We start from the raw sequence: 17,500 nt of genomic DNA on the forward strand, positions 1-17,500 counted from the left end.
CTATCAGCCCGGTAGCCGCTCTCATCAAAACTGTTTTATCTTATTTGCGACGTTTGTACTTCGATATTCCTGTCGCGGACTTTGCCCCTGTGCCTCCACCCTGGATGCAGCCGACGGTCTTCTTCACTCCCATATACAAGGCTCACCACCCCGTTGTGCAGAAAAAACTAACACTGGAAGCCATAGCGACTTTCTCTGCCACCATTAACATACCATATCACATCTACGCGGACAGTACAGCTAGATGTGCAGTCTTCAGAATACGGGTCAGTCTGTCCCGTTCAGCTCTCTCACCGTCACTGCTTTCCACAGGCTCTAGTTGAAGGATCGTATTTTTAAGAGTATTTTTATGGTTCTGGGGATGGATTGCCAAGGTTTTTAGCTTATTAAAAGGAGAAACTGCCTCGAAAACCCGGCTAGTTGTCTCTGTGGCCCTGGAAAATTGTCGTAGTGAGAGGGGGAGGTATTTCTGAAAACGGGCAACTACTGTGCCAGCAGAGGGCTGGATTGGACGGCAGCTGCCAGCCCACGTTCACTGGGATCAGAGTGAGGTACAGGACAGCTGTATAGGCCGGAGACGGCCGCAGGACTATATCGTATAATCTAGATGAGGTCTGACTATCGCCAAATATAACTTTAATATTACTTCGGGATTTCTGCTTTTAACACTCCTAAAGATTCATCCTAGTGTCATCATATTTACCTTATTTCTAGCCAATTTCTTAGACCAAGATCGGAGCTAACTATAACTCCTAAGTCTATTTCATAATCTGATCCTACCCGGACCTCATTATTTATCGTGTAGCTGTTGTGTTTTGCATTTGTTAATGTTAAACTGCCATCTGTCTGTTCATTCGTTCATCCTATCCGAATCTGACCTAATTAATCTACTTATCTTCGTGTCATCTGTAAATTTACTAATATCACTTTTAATTCCACTATCCAAATCATTAATATATACTGAAAATAACAATGGCCCTAAAACTGACCCCTGTGGCACCACACTGATTACTTGATCCCACTCGGAATTAGAGGCCTTTATTACAACTCTCTGCCGCCTATCGCCTAACCACGCTTTTATCCAGCCTAATATTTTCCGTCTATCCCGTGCACCCTAACCTTTCTTAAGAGTCTCTGATGCGTACCTTATCAATAGCTTTTCTAAAATGTAGGTGTAGAATGTCGTAACTATCACCATTATCTGTCGTCTCATAAACCTTACTATAAAAACTCAACAAGTTTGTAAGGCACGACTTTCCCTTAATACAGATATGCTGAAAGTGATTAATCAAGTTGCTTTTGCCTAAATGCTCCATAATGTTCTTGCTATTATTGACTCCATTAATTTACTTAGAATTGAAGTTAAGCTGTCAGGTCTAAGCAAATATGCCTTATTCAAAATGCTTCTACAGTTTCTAGAATAAACACTTAAAGCTGTTCCTCGCCTCTGCTAAGCTGTTACTTTTCTACGTAGATTTAACCATTTTGTCTTTGCTATTGTTCCTGTCGCTCATAAGGTCCTCACAAAAGCCTTGGTTTAATGGACCTGGCATACATTTTGTTTCTATATGAACTGATCCTTGATATTTATTAGATATTACCGATAAAGAGTATCAATATCAGTATTGATATCTTACAAACCTTTTCTCTCTCTCATGACTAACGAAAAAAGCCCCGGAGTGCATTTATCTTCCGTTCAGGTGTTCCAGCCAAAACTTGAACACCTTGTCACGATAAATGCACTCCATCCTTGGCATATAAGGTGTCCTTGCCATAGAAGACGTCCCATTTATTGATGAATGCCCATCTATTGCTCTTACAATCAAGAACGTGTCCAGCCTAGCTGCTTCCTTATTTATCTCTACTTCCGGCAAACACACTCTCATCTTACGCGTCCTATCCGTGGCACAAAACACGCCATCTAAATCTAACCTGACCATACCCAGCAACTAGTACTGTACCTTGGGGCAGGGAAACTGCGTCCGCCACTCCTTCCTTTCCTCGTCTCCTCTCGCCACGTCCACCTCCTCTGCCATTCCTTCCAACACACTGAAGGGGTTCCTTGTCTCCAAGAGGTGAGGCGCCATGAGAACCTTCCTTCTCGTGACTCCCCTGTATACAATCCTCTACTCCTCTTACCTTTGCATTGCCTTACTTGGTAAGGTGACTGTGGGGCCCGACCTACCTTCAAGCGCTGGGATCCTCCGGCTGAACTCAGCCTGCAAATCTGAGATTCGTACTCGAAACTCAGCTTGCACCTCCGAGATCCTTCGATGGAACTCAGCCTCCACCTTTGTCACAACGAAAGCCCTCAGCACAGAACTACCACACCCAACCGAAACCGCAGGGAAAGCCGCCATTTCTACACAGGCTATAGCAAGTGTCACGTCACTCGTCACTAACAGAGACACGTCTGTTCACTAGGAAGGTTGACCTGAGACTGCATAAAAAGGCTCAATGTGATTCAAAAGGCATCATTCTTTCAAGCTTTTTATTGTATAGTTTTCTTCATTGCATTTACACTTCTACCACAAAAAAGATTAAGTAATATTCAATCAATGTTATTCCTATATCTCTCTCTAGACTGTAGTGTTGTACCCCCTTCAACCCCAGCTCGCCTCCTCAGCCTTCTAGTCACTGGCATTTTGAAAATAATCGCTTGGAATCATTGTGTACATTCTTATAACATCGAGTGAAGGTGACTCTCGGTTTACACGATTATTTGATTGATTGATTGATTGATTGATTAGATAATGCGTTTTTCACTTCTGCACCGCCTAAATACCTAAATATCAATTATTTTTTTGGGTCTTGCTGTTTTTCTGTTTATTGGTGAGTTTCATTTACACGATCCAGCTCTGCAGGTGCAGAAGTATTTTTTTCTTTCCAGTCTTTTTTTTTTTTTCTATCTGCATTTGTAGCGTTTTATCTTAAGGATACACTGTAGAGATTAGCACTATTCGCTTATCATATCATTACATTTAAGAACAATCTAATAGTCAAACGCCTTTGCCATATATGTATATATATATATATATATATATATATATATATATATATATATATATATATATATATATATATATATATATATATATATATATATATATATATATATATATATATATATATATATATATATATATATATATATATGTATGTATTATTTCATAATTTCATCATAATTTTTCTTAATGTTATTCCACGACACCAGAAAGTGTCTATGTATTATCGTGTAAACCGAGAGCGATCTGTATTCCAGTCAGTCATCTTGTATCCTGGTTCTCTATTTACTTGGTGACCTTAGCTTGTGTAAATATGTTACCTAATCCTAACATGATATTATTTCAGCCTCCTGTGAGCGTCCTAGTGGAGGTAGGCATCATTGGGGCCGAGCTGGGCTGGGATAGGGGGGAGAGGTGAACGCTGCTGCTGCTGCTGGAGTGGCGCCGGTCGCTGACGAAGGAGGTGGCTCAGAAGGTCCATCTGTGGAGAGACAGGACAAGTTGAAGGACGTTGGTGTGTGTGTGTGTGTGTGTGTGTGTGTGTGTGTGTGTGTGTGTGTGTGTGACGTGTTTTGTCTAATCAATCAAAGTTCGTCAATGACTTGGCACTAAGAGGGCTGGGAGATTTTGTTATGATGGTTAGGTTAGGTTAATTTATGTTTGGTTTCATTAGAGCACATTATCTAACTTTGCTCAATAAGATTCCTTTATGTGTGTGTGTATATATATATATATATATATATATATATATATATATATATATATATATATATATATATATATATATATATATATATATATATATATATATAAATTTGGTCCTCGGATGGGCTAACAAATTTGTGCCCCGGATGGGCGCGAACACCTGTCACCTACATGGAAGCGCTGTTAGCCGGCAAACCATCGCGGCTCCTAAAGGGAAATCATTCAAGATCCGTGTTGAGCAATGTATTTAACCAAAGCAGTTTGCACTCCACATTGCCTCACTGTTACTGTGAAGACTGAGGGGCAGAATAAACTCAAACACACACACACTGCAGGTGACCATTCCGGGGAAGATCACACGTTATATTTATCATACATGCAGAATTTTCACCGCACTACTGTGACATTTTACATTAGATATTCTCCCCCCTCACCCCCCCTCCCTCTCTCTCTCTCTCTCTCTCTCTCTCTCTCTCTCTCTCTCTCTCTCTCTCTCTCTCTCTCTCTCTCTCTCTCTCTCTCTCTCTCTCTCTCTCTCTCTCTCTCTCTCATTGGGTTTTAGGTGACGAATTCTCATCCATCATTCATCTTCCATCAGGACGACGGGAAAACAATGCAGTTTTTCAATATACTGACACATTATTAACATCACCTTTTGTGGGGTACAGAGAGAGAGAGAGAGAGAGAGAGAGAGAGAGAGAGAGAGAGAGAGAGAGAGAGAGAGAGAGAGAGAGAGAGAGAGAGAGAGAGAGAGAGAGAGAGAGAGAGAGAGAGAGAGAGAGAGAGAGATATTCTGGCTTTCTTTACTGAGTTTTGGTCATCCTCTTTTAGAGATTTAGGTAAAACTTTTGTTGTTGTGTTAGACTATCAAAAGCTTTTGATAGAGTCTGGCACAAAGCTTTGATCTCAAAACTATCCTTCAAAGCCTTCTTTCCCTCTTTCTGCAACTTCACTTCAAGTTTCCTTTCCGACCGTTCCATATCTCCTAAATCTATTAAAAGTTGTGTTCCTCAGTGTTCTGTCCTGTCACTCACTCTCTTTCTATTATTCGTTAATGATCTTAACCAAACGTCTTGCCCTATCCACTCCTAGGCTGATGATACCACCCTATATTTTTCCACGTCCTCTCAGAGACGACCAACTCTTCTGGAAGTCAACAGATCACGCAGGGACGCCACAGAACGCCTGATTTCTGATCTTACTAAGATTTCTGATTGGGCAAAGAAAACTTACGTTCATTCCCACAAAAACTCAATTCCTCCATCTATCAACTCGACACAACCTTCCAGACAACTATCCCCTCTTCTTCAATGACACTCAACTGTCTCCCTCTTCCACACTGAATATCCTCGGTCTGTCCTTTACTCATAATGTAAACTGGAAACTTCACATCTCATCTCTTGTTAAACCAGCATTTATATAGTTAAGTGTTTTGAGGTGTCTTCGCCAGTTTTTTTACCACCTCAATTGCTTACTCTGTACAAGAGCCTTATCCGCCCCTGTATGGAGTACTCTTCGTATGTTTGGGGGGGCGGGGGTTTCCACTCACACAATTGTGTTAGATAGAGTGGAATCAAAAAGCTTTTCGTCCCATCACCTCCCCTCCTCTGATTGGCTATCTTCAGTCTCTTTCTCACCGCTGGAATGTTGCATATCTTGCTATCTTCTACCGCTACATTCATGCTAACTGCTCTTCTGATCTTGCTAACTGCATGCCTCTCCTCCTCTTGCGGCCTCGCTACACAATGCTTTCTTCTTTCTCTCATTCCTATTCTGTCCAACTCCCAAATGAAAGAGTTAACCAGTACTCTCAATCATTCATAGCTTTCTCTGATAAATTATGGAACTCCCTGCCTGTGTCTGTATATCCAACTTCATATGACTTGACTTCATCTAGGAGGGAAGTTTCAAGCCATTTATCCCTGTCTTTTGGCTAACCCTTTCGGACTTGTAAAGACACTGGAGACTGAGTTGTTGTTTTTTTTATTATTATTTTGTTGTCCTTGGCCAGTTTTCCCTTCTTAAAAAAGGAAAAATTATATAAATATTTATAAACTTATAAGTGTAGATCCGCCTAAGCGTAAAACGTAAAGGGTGAAAAAAAAGTGGCAGTAAAACCATTTCAGCTTGTTGTTGTGACGTTTGGGGACACACAGTACCATTTTCAAACACATCGTAAGAGACGTGAATAAATGAGCGTGGGAATGTAACGCCTTCCCACCGAGAAGACTCCGGGGATAAGAGAGGTCCTGGATGCGAAACTTGCTTTGATGTACCCTGGCTTGTGACAACGTCTTCTAACAAACCTGTCTAATCCATACATATCTAAAAAGTTAAAAATTAGAAAAAAAACAATACCCCTAATTATTCTTCTCTTTTAAGAATGATTGGGAATAAAGTTTGTTTGTTTTTTCTTAGACATGTATGGATAAGGGTGTGTTAGAAGACGTTGTCACTAACCAGGGTACATCAGAGCAGGTTTCGCATCCTGGACTTCTCTTGTTCCGGAGTGTTCTCGGTGGGAGGGCGTTACGCTCCCACGCTCATTTGTTCACGTGCTCTTACTGTGTGTTTGAAAATTGTATTGTATGTGTCCCACACACCTCACAACAACAAGCTGGAATGGTTTTACTGCCACTGCTCTCTCTCTCTCTCTCTCTCTCTCTCTCTCTCTCTCTCTCTCTCTCTCTCTCTCTCTATATATATATATATATATATATATATATATATATATATATATATATATATATATATATATATATATATACACACACACACACACACACACACACACACACACACACACACACACACACACACATACATACATACATACATACATACACATGTGTGTGTCTGTTCGTGTGTGTGTGTGTGTGACGTGTAAGGTGATAGCTAGGTCTGGTCCCTCCATCTCCTCACGTTGACATGCAAATTTGAGCAGCACACGTCGAGGGCCTGTTGCTGCTGCTGCTGCTGCTGTTCTCTGATGTAAGGGTCACTTCACTGCCACAGATGGCGGAGGAAAGGAGAAACCAACGGGGAAAAGTAAGAGACAAAGTAGTTTTTTTTTTTTCTTTGTCTTAGTCTTAAGTGAGTTATTTCACAAGCTTGGAAGTTCATAGAGAGAGAGACCAGCAGGCAGCAGCAAGAGACGGACGTGCTGGGCTGCTCTTGTGTATGTGTGTTTGAGAGAGAGAGAGAGAGAGAGAGAGAGAGAGAGAGAGAGAGAGAGAGAGAGAGAGAGAGCGTGTTTACTAGTGATACAAGATTAGTCAAGCTCTTGTGTGTGTGTGTGTGTGTGTGTGTGTGTGTGTGTGTGTGTGTGTGTGTGTGTGTCTGTGTGTGTGTATCTGTCTGTATTGGTTTTCATTTAACTTCATTATACATGGATCGGTCTTTCCCTCTGTCCATCTCTCCTCCCCTCCATCTCTCCCTGGCCCTCTTAGCCTCTCCTCTCAATTTCCCTTCGTTCTCCATTCGCACCATTAGCTTCTCCCTCTTTCCCTTTCTTTATTTCCCTTCATCCCTTTCTCTCACATTACACCTCTCTCTCTCTCTCTCTCTCTCTCTCTCTCTCTCTCTCTCTCTCTCTCTCTCTCTCTCTCTCTCTCTGAACACCGCTGAACCGATGGTGTGACTTTTCTTTCCTTTCTCGCACAGTCAGTATTATGAGGAAAGGTGTTGGTGTGTAGAGAAAGCTTCAAGGGCTTCACTCATTCACCGGCACAAAAATACTGCATGGTGCTCTATTACTAAGAAGGTAAATGAGGCACACGAAAACCAAGATACAGGAAGACCCAAGGTAAGTTTTTCTCGCCCCTCCAACTGCTTACTCTGTATAAGGGCCTTATCCGTCCCTGTATGGAGTACTCTTCGCATGTTTGGGGGGGTTTCCAGTCACACAGCTTTGCTTGATAGGGTGGAATCGAAAGCTCTTCGTCTCATCAACTCCCCTCCTCTGACTAACTGTCTTCAGTCTCTTTCTCACCGCCGAAATGTTGCATCCCTTTCTATATTTTATCGCTATTTTCATGGTAACTGTTCTACTGATCTTGCTAACTGCATGCCTCCCCTCCTCCTGCGGCCACGCTGCACAAGGCTTTCTTCTTCCTCTCATCCCTATTCTGTCCAAGTCTCTAATGCAAGAGTTAACCAGTACGCTCAATCATTCATCCCTTTCACTGGTAAACTCTGGAACTCCCTCCCTGCATCTGTATTTCCAAATTCCTACAACTTGTCTTATTTTAAGAGGGAGGTATCGAGGCATTTGCTCCCCTAATTCTGGCTGACGGTTTTGGCACTTTTTGTACTCTTTGGAGAGCCAGCGCTCAAGTGGGCTTTTTTCTAACTTTCTTTTTTTTTTGCCCTTGGCTGGCCCTCTTCCCTACGTAAACAAAAACAAACAAAAAATAATGATAATAATAATTATTGGAGATTTGTATTTCCTGTTAGGTAAATCACACTGTATTTAATGCTTTAATTACTGGCGTCAGCACATCACTTCTTCCTGTGTGGCTCTCCAAGGCACAAATAACACTCCTGCAGGTGTAGTCTGTTACATCCAACAGTTTTTTTTTTTTTTTTTTTTTTTATTTATACCATGTGGGCTTTCCACGGGAATTTATGGGCTAAAGGGGATACTGTTTAGGGTACCTCTTATCTCAAAGCCCACTCGCTAGGAAACTGTTGCCCCGAGTGAGGAAGCTCAAACTACACTCGGACCGTGGACAGGACACGAACCCATGTGCTTGGAGACCCCTCGGACCCCAAAGCGCGCATGGTTCCACTGTACCACGGTGCACGGCGGCTCCGAAAAACATTCACTATAACATTTCTATAGTTATTCCATCGATTATTTTTCCTTATACAAAAATTACATTGGCCAAGGGAATATATATAGAGTAAAAAGACAAAAATGGAATGGCCCACGGACAATGAAGTTCCAAGCTGTGAATAGGACGGACCAAAATTGGAGGATGAAACTTTTCACTTGGAAATGTTCGTGTCACAGGAGAAGGAAACAAATAAACAGACAAGGAGTTACTAAGTTTACCGGAAAAGGAATGCGCAATTGAAAATACTTGATGATCCTTCCATTAATGAGTGGGACAGAATGGGAATGAGAAAAACTACAAGATTCTACAGTGAGGCTGCACTGGGGGGAGGGGGGGAGAGAGGTGTGCAGTCAGTAAGATCAGAAGAAAAAAATGGCGCGGTAGAAGATAGAAAGAGATGCAACATACGGCGATGAGAGAGGCAGAAGACCGTAAGACTGTCTGTTAAAGGAGAGTTCCTAACTGTCACTTTCGCTTAACTCTCTCTCTCTCTCTCTCTCTCTCTCTCTCTCTCTCTCTCTCTCTCTCTCTCTCTCTCTCTGCATAACCACTAGTTCTCAATTGATTTACTTTGTCATAAACGTCGCAGCATTTCACCTAATCCATTTTGTATATTATGAATTTATTCCAACTTCAACTTAGATCATGTATTTATTGCGGAAATAATAAGGTAGCAAGTGGGTAAGAGTCGAGACTCGAGAGGCGAGACAGAACAGTGAGAACACACAGTCTGATGCTGCTAGTCATACCACCCTCTAGTACAGAATTCCCGCCAAGCTTACCGGCATCTCTTATCTTCCCTCGCTATAGGCAATCCGGTACTCACTAACCTCCCACGAAACTGCGTTCCCTGTGGCCGCGCCGTTATAGCAGCACATAGAGTGAGGGTAGCATCTACTGGCGTGACGATGTGCGTGGAGATAACATGTGTAGTAATGAACGTTTATGGTGTCACGAAGATGAGCAAGTTGATTGATTCCTGAGATAAAGAAAGTAGTATTGATCTGTGTGTGTGTGTGTGTGTGTGTGTGTGTGTGTGTGTGTGTGTGTGTGTGTGTGTGTGTGTGTGTTTCACCACCTTCTTATCTCATTTTAAGGTCGTTAGTTAGAATAAGTTGCCGAACTGACAGACAAAAATCTAAACTTCTATTGTTGTTTGGTTGTCCTGTATAATTAGCTCTTTTGCCAACTCCTCTTCCACCTCCTCCTCCTCCTCCTCCTCCTCCTCGCTTTTATCCTCTCCTCCCTCTTATGCCTCTCAATTTACATGTGATGTGTGGTATCATTTAGCTGATTAACGAACCAACTAACTATCCAGGTAACTGACTAACTAACTCACTGATCAACTAACTAACTCGCTCACTGACTAACTAGGAGAGCAAACGGCTAAATAGTGAGATAAATAAGACATAAGAAAGTTAAATAAAAAAAAGAGTCAACAGGTTTGCTTGTTCATATGTGTCTTTGTACTCCTCCTCCTCCTCCTCCTCCTCCTCCTCCTCGTTGTCCGTCTGTCCCTGTCCTCGTCTTGGTGGTTAAGTAGGGGAAAGGAAATTAGAGAGCTCTTTCCTGTCCACTTTCTCCTTGTTAAGTGGATCATTTTGTTGTTAACTTGCTGGCGGTGTCACCTCGCCTTCTTTATGTGCTAATAGAGAGAGAGAGAGAGAGAGAGAGAGAGAGAGAGAGAGAGAGAGAGAGAGAGAGAGAGAGAGAGAGAGAGAGAGAGAGAGAGAGAGAGAGAGAGAGAGAGAGAGAGAGAGAGAGAGAGAGAGAGAGACAATTAGCTTTCATAAGTCTCTCGCGCTTATTAAGATGCTGAATTTCTTAGTAGTGAACCTCCCAGATCCGGTAACTGGCGCACCTGAGACTTGCTGGATTGCGGAAAATTCTGGACTACAGGTGGCCCTTTAATAAGCCCCCTAAAACACCCTGCATAGTCTCAATCAGCCTGCATTATAACTGTAACATTTTGGTATGGTATATGTAAGTACAAGTAAATATTTATGCAGAAGGATGCAGGAAAACACATCCACCGCCGCGTCATAGCAGCGTTCCGGCATAATTACATTATTGCGGGAGTTTTTTTTATACCATGTGGGGTTTTCACGGGAATTTATGGGCTAAAGGGGATACTTTTTGTGGTACCTCCTATCTCAAAGCCCACCCGCTAGGAAACCGTTACCCTGAGTGAGGAAGCCCAACCTACACTCGGACAGTGGACAGGATTCGAATCAGTGTGTTTGGAGACCCCTCTTAGATTATTCTCGCAAATTAAAATTATGCCTGATTATGGAATTTGCCGGATTACGGAATTCCAGAATTAGGAGGTGCAGTCTGTAAGACGTCAGTAAGAATGCATCTTTTAACTGCATCTGTTCCAACCTTCAAAATACACAGGCTACATCTGGGCAAGCCTATTCTGTACACCTGTTGTCTTTGTGGAAAGGACGCTCGCAATGACTGAGTAAGTGAGGTTGGCCATTCTTGCGGCTTTTCCATCATGTTTTGTTTGTGTACTTTAGAGAAATTTTTGGTGTCATTTATATTTATTCCTAAATATTTCGTTCTGTCTTTCACTTGTATTTCTGCTATTTCTTGAGGTCTGTCTTTCATATTAAAGATGATAGCATTGCTCTTTTGTCCGTTAATTTCCAGGCCACATTCTCTCTGTCTCCACCACCTGTCCTTCACTATCTCTGTATCTTCTATACCACTTACCAGTAGCATTCCATTATCTGCAAAAAGACAAGGATGCTACATTTGAGTTGTCATCTTTGAAGCCCAAGTTTAGATGTTCCAATTTCTCTTCTTTCCCGCCTCGTCACGGCGCGACGTAATAGAGTTGCGGCGCGTACCATGAAGTGATCATTATTGCGTCTAATGTATGCAGTGAAACCTTTACAGGAAACAGTTATAGCAAATGATAGATTAAATCTTTGTTTGTGTGACTGAAAAAAATGTACAGGAACACAGCATACAGGGCTTGTTAATTGGTACTTTTTAAACATGCATGACAGCTCTCCCGCTCATCATTGTCAGTCAGTCAGTGGTCAGTGTCACAGTGATAGTGTGATAGTGTATGTGTTGGCAATTGACCTCACAGTGATGAGTGTTGCGTCAATCAAAGTGTTGCTCTCTCTCTCTGTTAAGGTGAACACTGAAGAGGTGTGTCACAGTGAATCACACTGAGGTCATGATACTCGTGTGGTGTGGTGATCAGCATGGCGTGATATTAGCACTTCATTGAGTGGCGTGATGACAGTGAGGCCAGTGATTGTGTCATTGCTGGGCAGGACAGTGTCACAGTAGGTTGCTGCGGTGATTAGTGTGTATCGCGGTAAAGACAAAAAAAATGCCAAGCCCCGCGTGGCACCAGTGTAACCACCAACTCACAGAAGGGCACAATTCAAGGAGAAAAGGAGAACTTTACGTCACTCACAAAGAATATTGCATCATCAGCACTGTGTAGTGAGTGGCGTTCGTAGGAGTGCCTGGAGTGGTAAATAAGATCCCACCAAGGATTCTAAATATATTCCTTGGATCCCACTGAGTCCTACCGTGCGCGGCTGCCCGGCTAGCTTGCCATGAAGCGGGTGAGTTACCAAGTTGCCAACCACCGTACTATTACTGTGTTATTGTGTTACTGTTACTGTGTCACTGTGTTATTTGTATATTTTCTTGACTGACACAAACAAAAATCAGTTTGTCTTTGGTTGTTTCCTGTGATGCTTTGGCTGCGTGCGTCAGACACAATAATGATTACTTAATGCCGCGCCACAACTTATGTTCAGAAACACTGGTCTCTCACCACGACTGTTTACCAATGCAATAGAAGTGTTTTCTTCAGTTACTAATGTGGAAATCTTATCACTCTGCCTCTAGAGCCGTAAAAAGATCATAATAAAAACTCGTGTAAATTTAGATAAAGCCTTTTGAAATAGTGAGGTGAAGCACAGACGTGTTTGAGAATACAAGCCTCAGCCAGTGGTGCCAGGTGCAGGGTAATGAGCTTGTTTTAGGGTAGTTTGAGCATTATCAGGGTAACATTAGTACTTCATTACCGTACATATAGTTTATTTAATGGAAGGGAAGGATTGAAGGTTAATTCGTACACTAGTGAGGTGGACAGAATATGGGGAGAGTAAGTAGAGGGATAAAGAAATTAAGGGTTTACATTAAATGGGATAAGACTGAGTAAGAACAGCTTGTGGAGTCTGCTGGTGCAAAGGAAGGAGATAGCATTGCATTAGTGAGATGGATGGGAAAGTCTTGTACAGTTTATGAGTGAAAGAAATGAAGGAGTGAAGGCTCTAGTTAACTCTTGCGTTGGTAAGATGGATGTAACAATGGTAAGAATAAGTAGATAATTCCCGTGCTTGTTTTGTGTGGTGAGCAGTGAGCACTAGCTTCTCTCGGGAGGTTTCCCTTAATTGTGTGAACTTTGCACTGGCTTAATTGTTAAAGTAATTCGCCTCCCGTAATGGCGCCACCAGCAGGTAGGAACAAGAGGCTAAGCGAGGACAATTAGTTCCCGCCGTTTATCATAATTACGTGAAGTTTTGTGTCTGTTTAGTTGACTTCTGTGTAGAGGAAAATATTCTAGGAAGATAAAACTTGATCTTGCTAACTGCATGTGTCCCCTCCTGCGGCCTCACTGCACAATGCTTTCTTCTTCCTCGCACCACTATTCTGCCTAACTCCGTACTCTCAATAGTTAATCAGTACTCTCAGTCACTCATACCTTTGTCTGGTAAATTCTGGAACTTCCTGCTTGTGTCTGTATTTCCAACTTCTTATGACTTGACTTTCTTTAAGATGAGGGTCTCAAGACATTTATCCCTTTCTTTTTGCAAACTGTATCGGACCTCAATGGGGACTGGCAACTAAGTAGGCCCTTTTTGAATTTTTTTGTTGCCCTTGGTCAGTTGTTCCCTAATAATCAAAAAATGATTCGTTGTGGTGCGTCACAAGTTAGTTAAAATTGGTAGTTTTGGTAGTCTGAATCCGTGAGTATTAAGTGAGGTTTACAATGCAGCTTTGTGTGGCATATATGTTTGTCTCTTGTCTTTTATTTCCTAGACAAATGTGTGCAGCAATGTGACCTTGAAGATCACCAACACACTCAATAATTAAGTTGTTGATACTGACTCATTACGGGGTTTTGAAAGATGAGACAAATTTAGGATTCCCTGCCTGTTATTGTATTTCCACCTTCCTATGACTCTACTTCATTTAAGAGGGAGGTTTCAAGACATTTGTCCCTGTCTTCTGGCTAACTCCATCTGACCTGCAAGGGGGCTGGCAACTAAGTAGGCTTTTTAATTTTCTTTGCCCTTGGCCTGCTTTCCCCTCTTACATAAAAAAATATTACCAACAATGATACGCATTCAGATAAACAGAGAAAATAAATTCGCCATGCTAACGACCACTGCTAACTACAAGATGACAAAGCCAAATCATCAAGTTACTCACCAAGTCCCGGACCTTAACCATGTTGCGAGGATTGGTGACCGGCGCCTCCTCCAGTGCGTAGCGCGCCTCGTCCACCTCCGCCAGCTGGTTGGAGGGCGGGTACAGATCGGCGGGGTCCAGGCTGCCATACTGCTCGCCTCCTCGCTTTCCGTGCGCCCCGAAACACGAGTGGCCGAACTGGGAGCATTTGCCTGGGGAAGAAGGAGAGGAGCTTGTTATTATGTGGGATGGATTAGGCTAGATTACATTAGGTTAGGTTTAAGAAGGCCTCGTATTCTCAAACACTCTCCGTGCTTGCTTCACCTCCACTATTTCAAAAGGCTTTATTCAAATTGATACGAGTTTCCTAGAGTGTTTTATGGCTCTAGAGGCAGAGTGACAAGATTTCTGTATTATTAACTGGAGAAACACTCTTGTACACCTCGCTAATCATCTCTGTGGCCCTTGAAAATAGTCGTGGTGAGAGAGAGAGAGAGAGAGAGAGAGAGAGAGAGAGAGCGAAGCGTTTCTGAATACGGGCCAAGGTTAGGTTAGGATTATGCATGCCAGTTGTGCAGAATGGTGAACGTTGATGTGCGGGCGAGGAAAAGCTGGTTGTTATGAAGTGGTGCGGGCTGGCTCAGGTTAGGCTAGGTTAGTTTGGTTAGTATGGTGAGGTTGGGTTAGGTTATAATTATTCATCATTGTTGGGAGTTCATTACTGCTACTGTCATACTTACTGCTACTTCTACTGCTGCTACTGCTACTACTACTGCTACTGCTACTGCTACTGCTACTACTGCTATTGCTACTGCTACTACTACAGCTACTACTACTATAATGATAATAATAATAATAATATTAATAATAATTCTACTATTACTACAACTACTACTACCACCACCACTATTATTACTATTACAACAACAACAACAAGTAACAATAATAACCAACATCCCATCCATGACTCTTACACAGATCTCTAACCTCACAAGTCACACCTACAGTCACTTACACATGAAGCAGTGAAAGTAACACCCCATCACGTCAGAACTCACAGCACTGTCACGCCAGGGGAGCCGCTCTTGTATTGCTACATGTACTACTAATTATATAGCCAGTAAATAGGTAGACTCTTGTGTCAGGGACGTGAATGGAGACACATGAAGGTCAGTATGTGTGTGTGTGTGTGTGTGTGTGTGTGTACCTAAGTGGGCATGATAATAATTACTGTGTTATGAATGTCTGAATGTTAAGTAGAGAGGAAGAATGGGAAGAGAGGTAGGGTTGATGGGAAGGAGGTAAGAAAGGGAGGAGGACTAGAGGGAAGGAGAGAGGTTGAGAGGGAGAGAGACGGAGGAAGATAGAGTTTGAAGAGGAAAGGCTTAAGGAAGGTAGGAAGGAAGGGAGAAAGAAAGGAAGGAAACTGAAAAAAAAAAAAATTTGGTATATAGGGAGGGAGAGATAGAGAGAAGAAAGAAGGAATAAATCGAAAGAAAGAAGGGAGAAAGAAATTCGTGAGAAGAGGTAGAGAAAAAAATGTTTTGGAGGGAGAAAGGTACTGGAAGAAGGAAAGGACTAAAGTGCACGAGGGAGAAAAAATGAAGTAAAAACATAAATAAAAGGAGAAAGAAAAGGTGGAGTAGAAGAAAGAATTAAGAAAAGAATAGGGGAAGAAGATACCCTTGTGTAGAGAGAGAGAGAGAGAGAGAGAGTATATATGAAAACCCAAATATATGAATAGAAAATACCACGATGGAAGTAGAGGTTGACCAGCAGCAAACACAAGAACACAAACCTGGCAAGGGTAGCGCAGTGAAGGGAAGGGAAGGGATGGGTGGAAGGTGAAGCAGGAGTGGAAACGCCGTGTAAGGAAATGAAGACGAGATAAGATCTTTACAACACTGTACAGGAACACATGATGACATAATTACCTGTTGCTTTTTAATACACTACTACGACTTCTACTATTACGACTACTACTACTGTTATTGCTACTGCTACTGCTACTGCTTCTGCTTCTGCTACTGCTACTGCTACTGCTACTGCTACTACTACTACTACTACTACTACTACTACTACTACTAGCATTATTATTGATATTGCTGCTGCTACTACTACTACTACTACTACTACTACTACTACTACTACTACTGCTACTGCTACTACGTTCTACTACTACTACTACTATTACTACTACTGCTACTGTTACTGCTACTGCTACTACTTCTACGTTCTACTACTACTACTACTGCTACTGCTACTGCTACTACTACTACTACTACTACTATCATTACTATTGATATTGCTACTACTACTACTGTGTGTGTGTGTGTGTGTGTGTGTGTGTGTGTGTGTGTGTGTGTGTGTGTGTGCACGCATACCGGAAGTCGCGTGACCATTAAAGCACTTGGTGACCTTTAAACCTGAGAGAGAGAGAGAGAGAGAGAGAGAGAGAGAGAGAGCATTTGTTACGATGATGTTATTTCTTTATCGATTGGTAACTGTAAATGTGGACGAAATGTGTCAAATTATTTCCACAGATGTAAAAATGAATCCTTGTGGTCAATAAATAATCTATCTACTCTATATGTATCTGTGTGTGTGTGTGTGTGTGTGTGTGTGTGTGTGTGTGTGTGTGTGTGTGTGTGTGTGTGTGTTCACGCATGGGGAGAAATTGAAGGAGAGAAGAAATGATACATGAAAGGTAACATGGAATTATGAAAGTAGGAAGAAAGATATGACATGAGGGAAATAGAAATTAATAGGAACAGAGGAAAGGAGACGAGGGAGGGAGAGACAGAGACTGGGAGGAGAGAAGGATGGTGGAGGGAAAAAAATATGATGAGGGAGAGCGAGAAGGAAGTAGGAAGAGGAGAGGTGGAAGAATGTATGATGTTGCTAGATGAGAGATGGAAGGACAGAAGATATGAAGAGAGTGAGGAAATGATCAGACTGGAGTTTACATTACAACTTTTTCTTTACCCCTAAGGACTATTGTGTGGGGTGAAGGAGATGAAGTAGGAACAAACTAATAACAAGACACAAGGGATATGAGACAGTTGTAATGTTTAGAGAGGAGTGAATTAAGAGATGATCTGCTTTAGGTATCTACGTGGCGTAAGGGACACAAAAAGGGTAACGTGATCAAAATCCTTAGCTTCAATATTCAGGGCCAGACGTAAAGGGTTCGATCTTGATAAAAAAAAGGAAATTTAGAAAAGGTAGATGTGAAGATACTCGTTCTCATAGAAGGTATTAGATGGCTAGAATATTCAGTAACCAGTAACCAGCTTGTTATTGCCGCGTCAATAGAGACTTTGAAAAGATAAAAGATTAGGTATATGTATCGGTGAAAATGAATGATGTATGTGGGTGTGTTTGTGTTTTCAGTGGGGACTGTCACGGGTAACTCTATACTATGTGTACTGGCCTCCTATGATTTCACTTGTGTTCTTATGATTTACTAGGTTCCTATGAATATTTTCTTTTGATTGACGA

The 17,500-nt window shown here is 42.0% G+C and overlaps 1 protein-coding gene across 1 annotated transcript in view; it reads right to left on the reverse strand.

Annotated features, from left to right (window-relative positions):
- Positions 1-2,477: 2,477 nt before the first annotated feature.
- The window catches only part of LOC123502140, a 66,711-nt gene continuing 51,688 nt past the window's right edge, over positions 2,478-17,500 (reverse strand). Inside the window, exons 2-3 of the mRNA XM_045251360.1 lie at positions 14,021-14,211; positions 2,478-3,486 (exon numbers count right to left, since the gene is read on the reverse strand). Of these exons, the coding sequence (XP_045107295.1) occupies positions 3,367-3,486; positions 14,021-14,211 (311 nt within the window). The 3' untranslated portion in view covers positions 2,478-3,366. The remainder of the gene's footprint in view (positions 3,487-14,020; positions 14,212-17,500) is intronic.

Source organism: Portunus trituberculatus, chromosome 10, assembly GCF_017591435.1.
Source record: "Portunus trituberculatus isolate SZX2019 chromosome 10, ASM1759143v1, whole genome shotgun sequence".
NCBI classification, from domain to species: Eukaryota; Metazoa; Arthropoda; class Malacostraca; order Decapoda; family Portunidae; genus Portunus; species Portunus trituberculatus.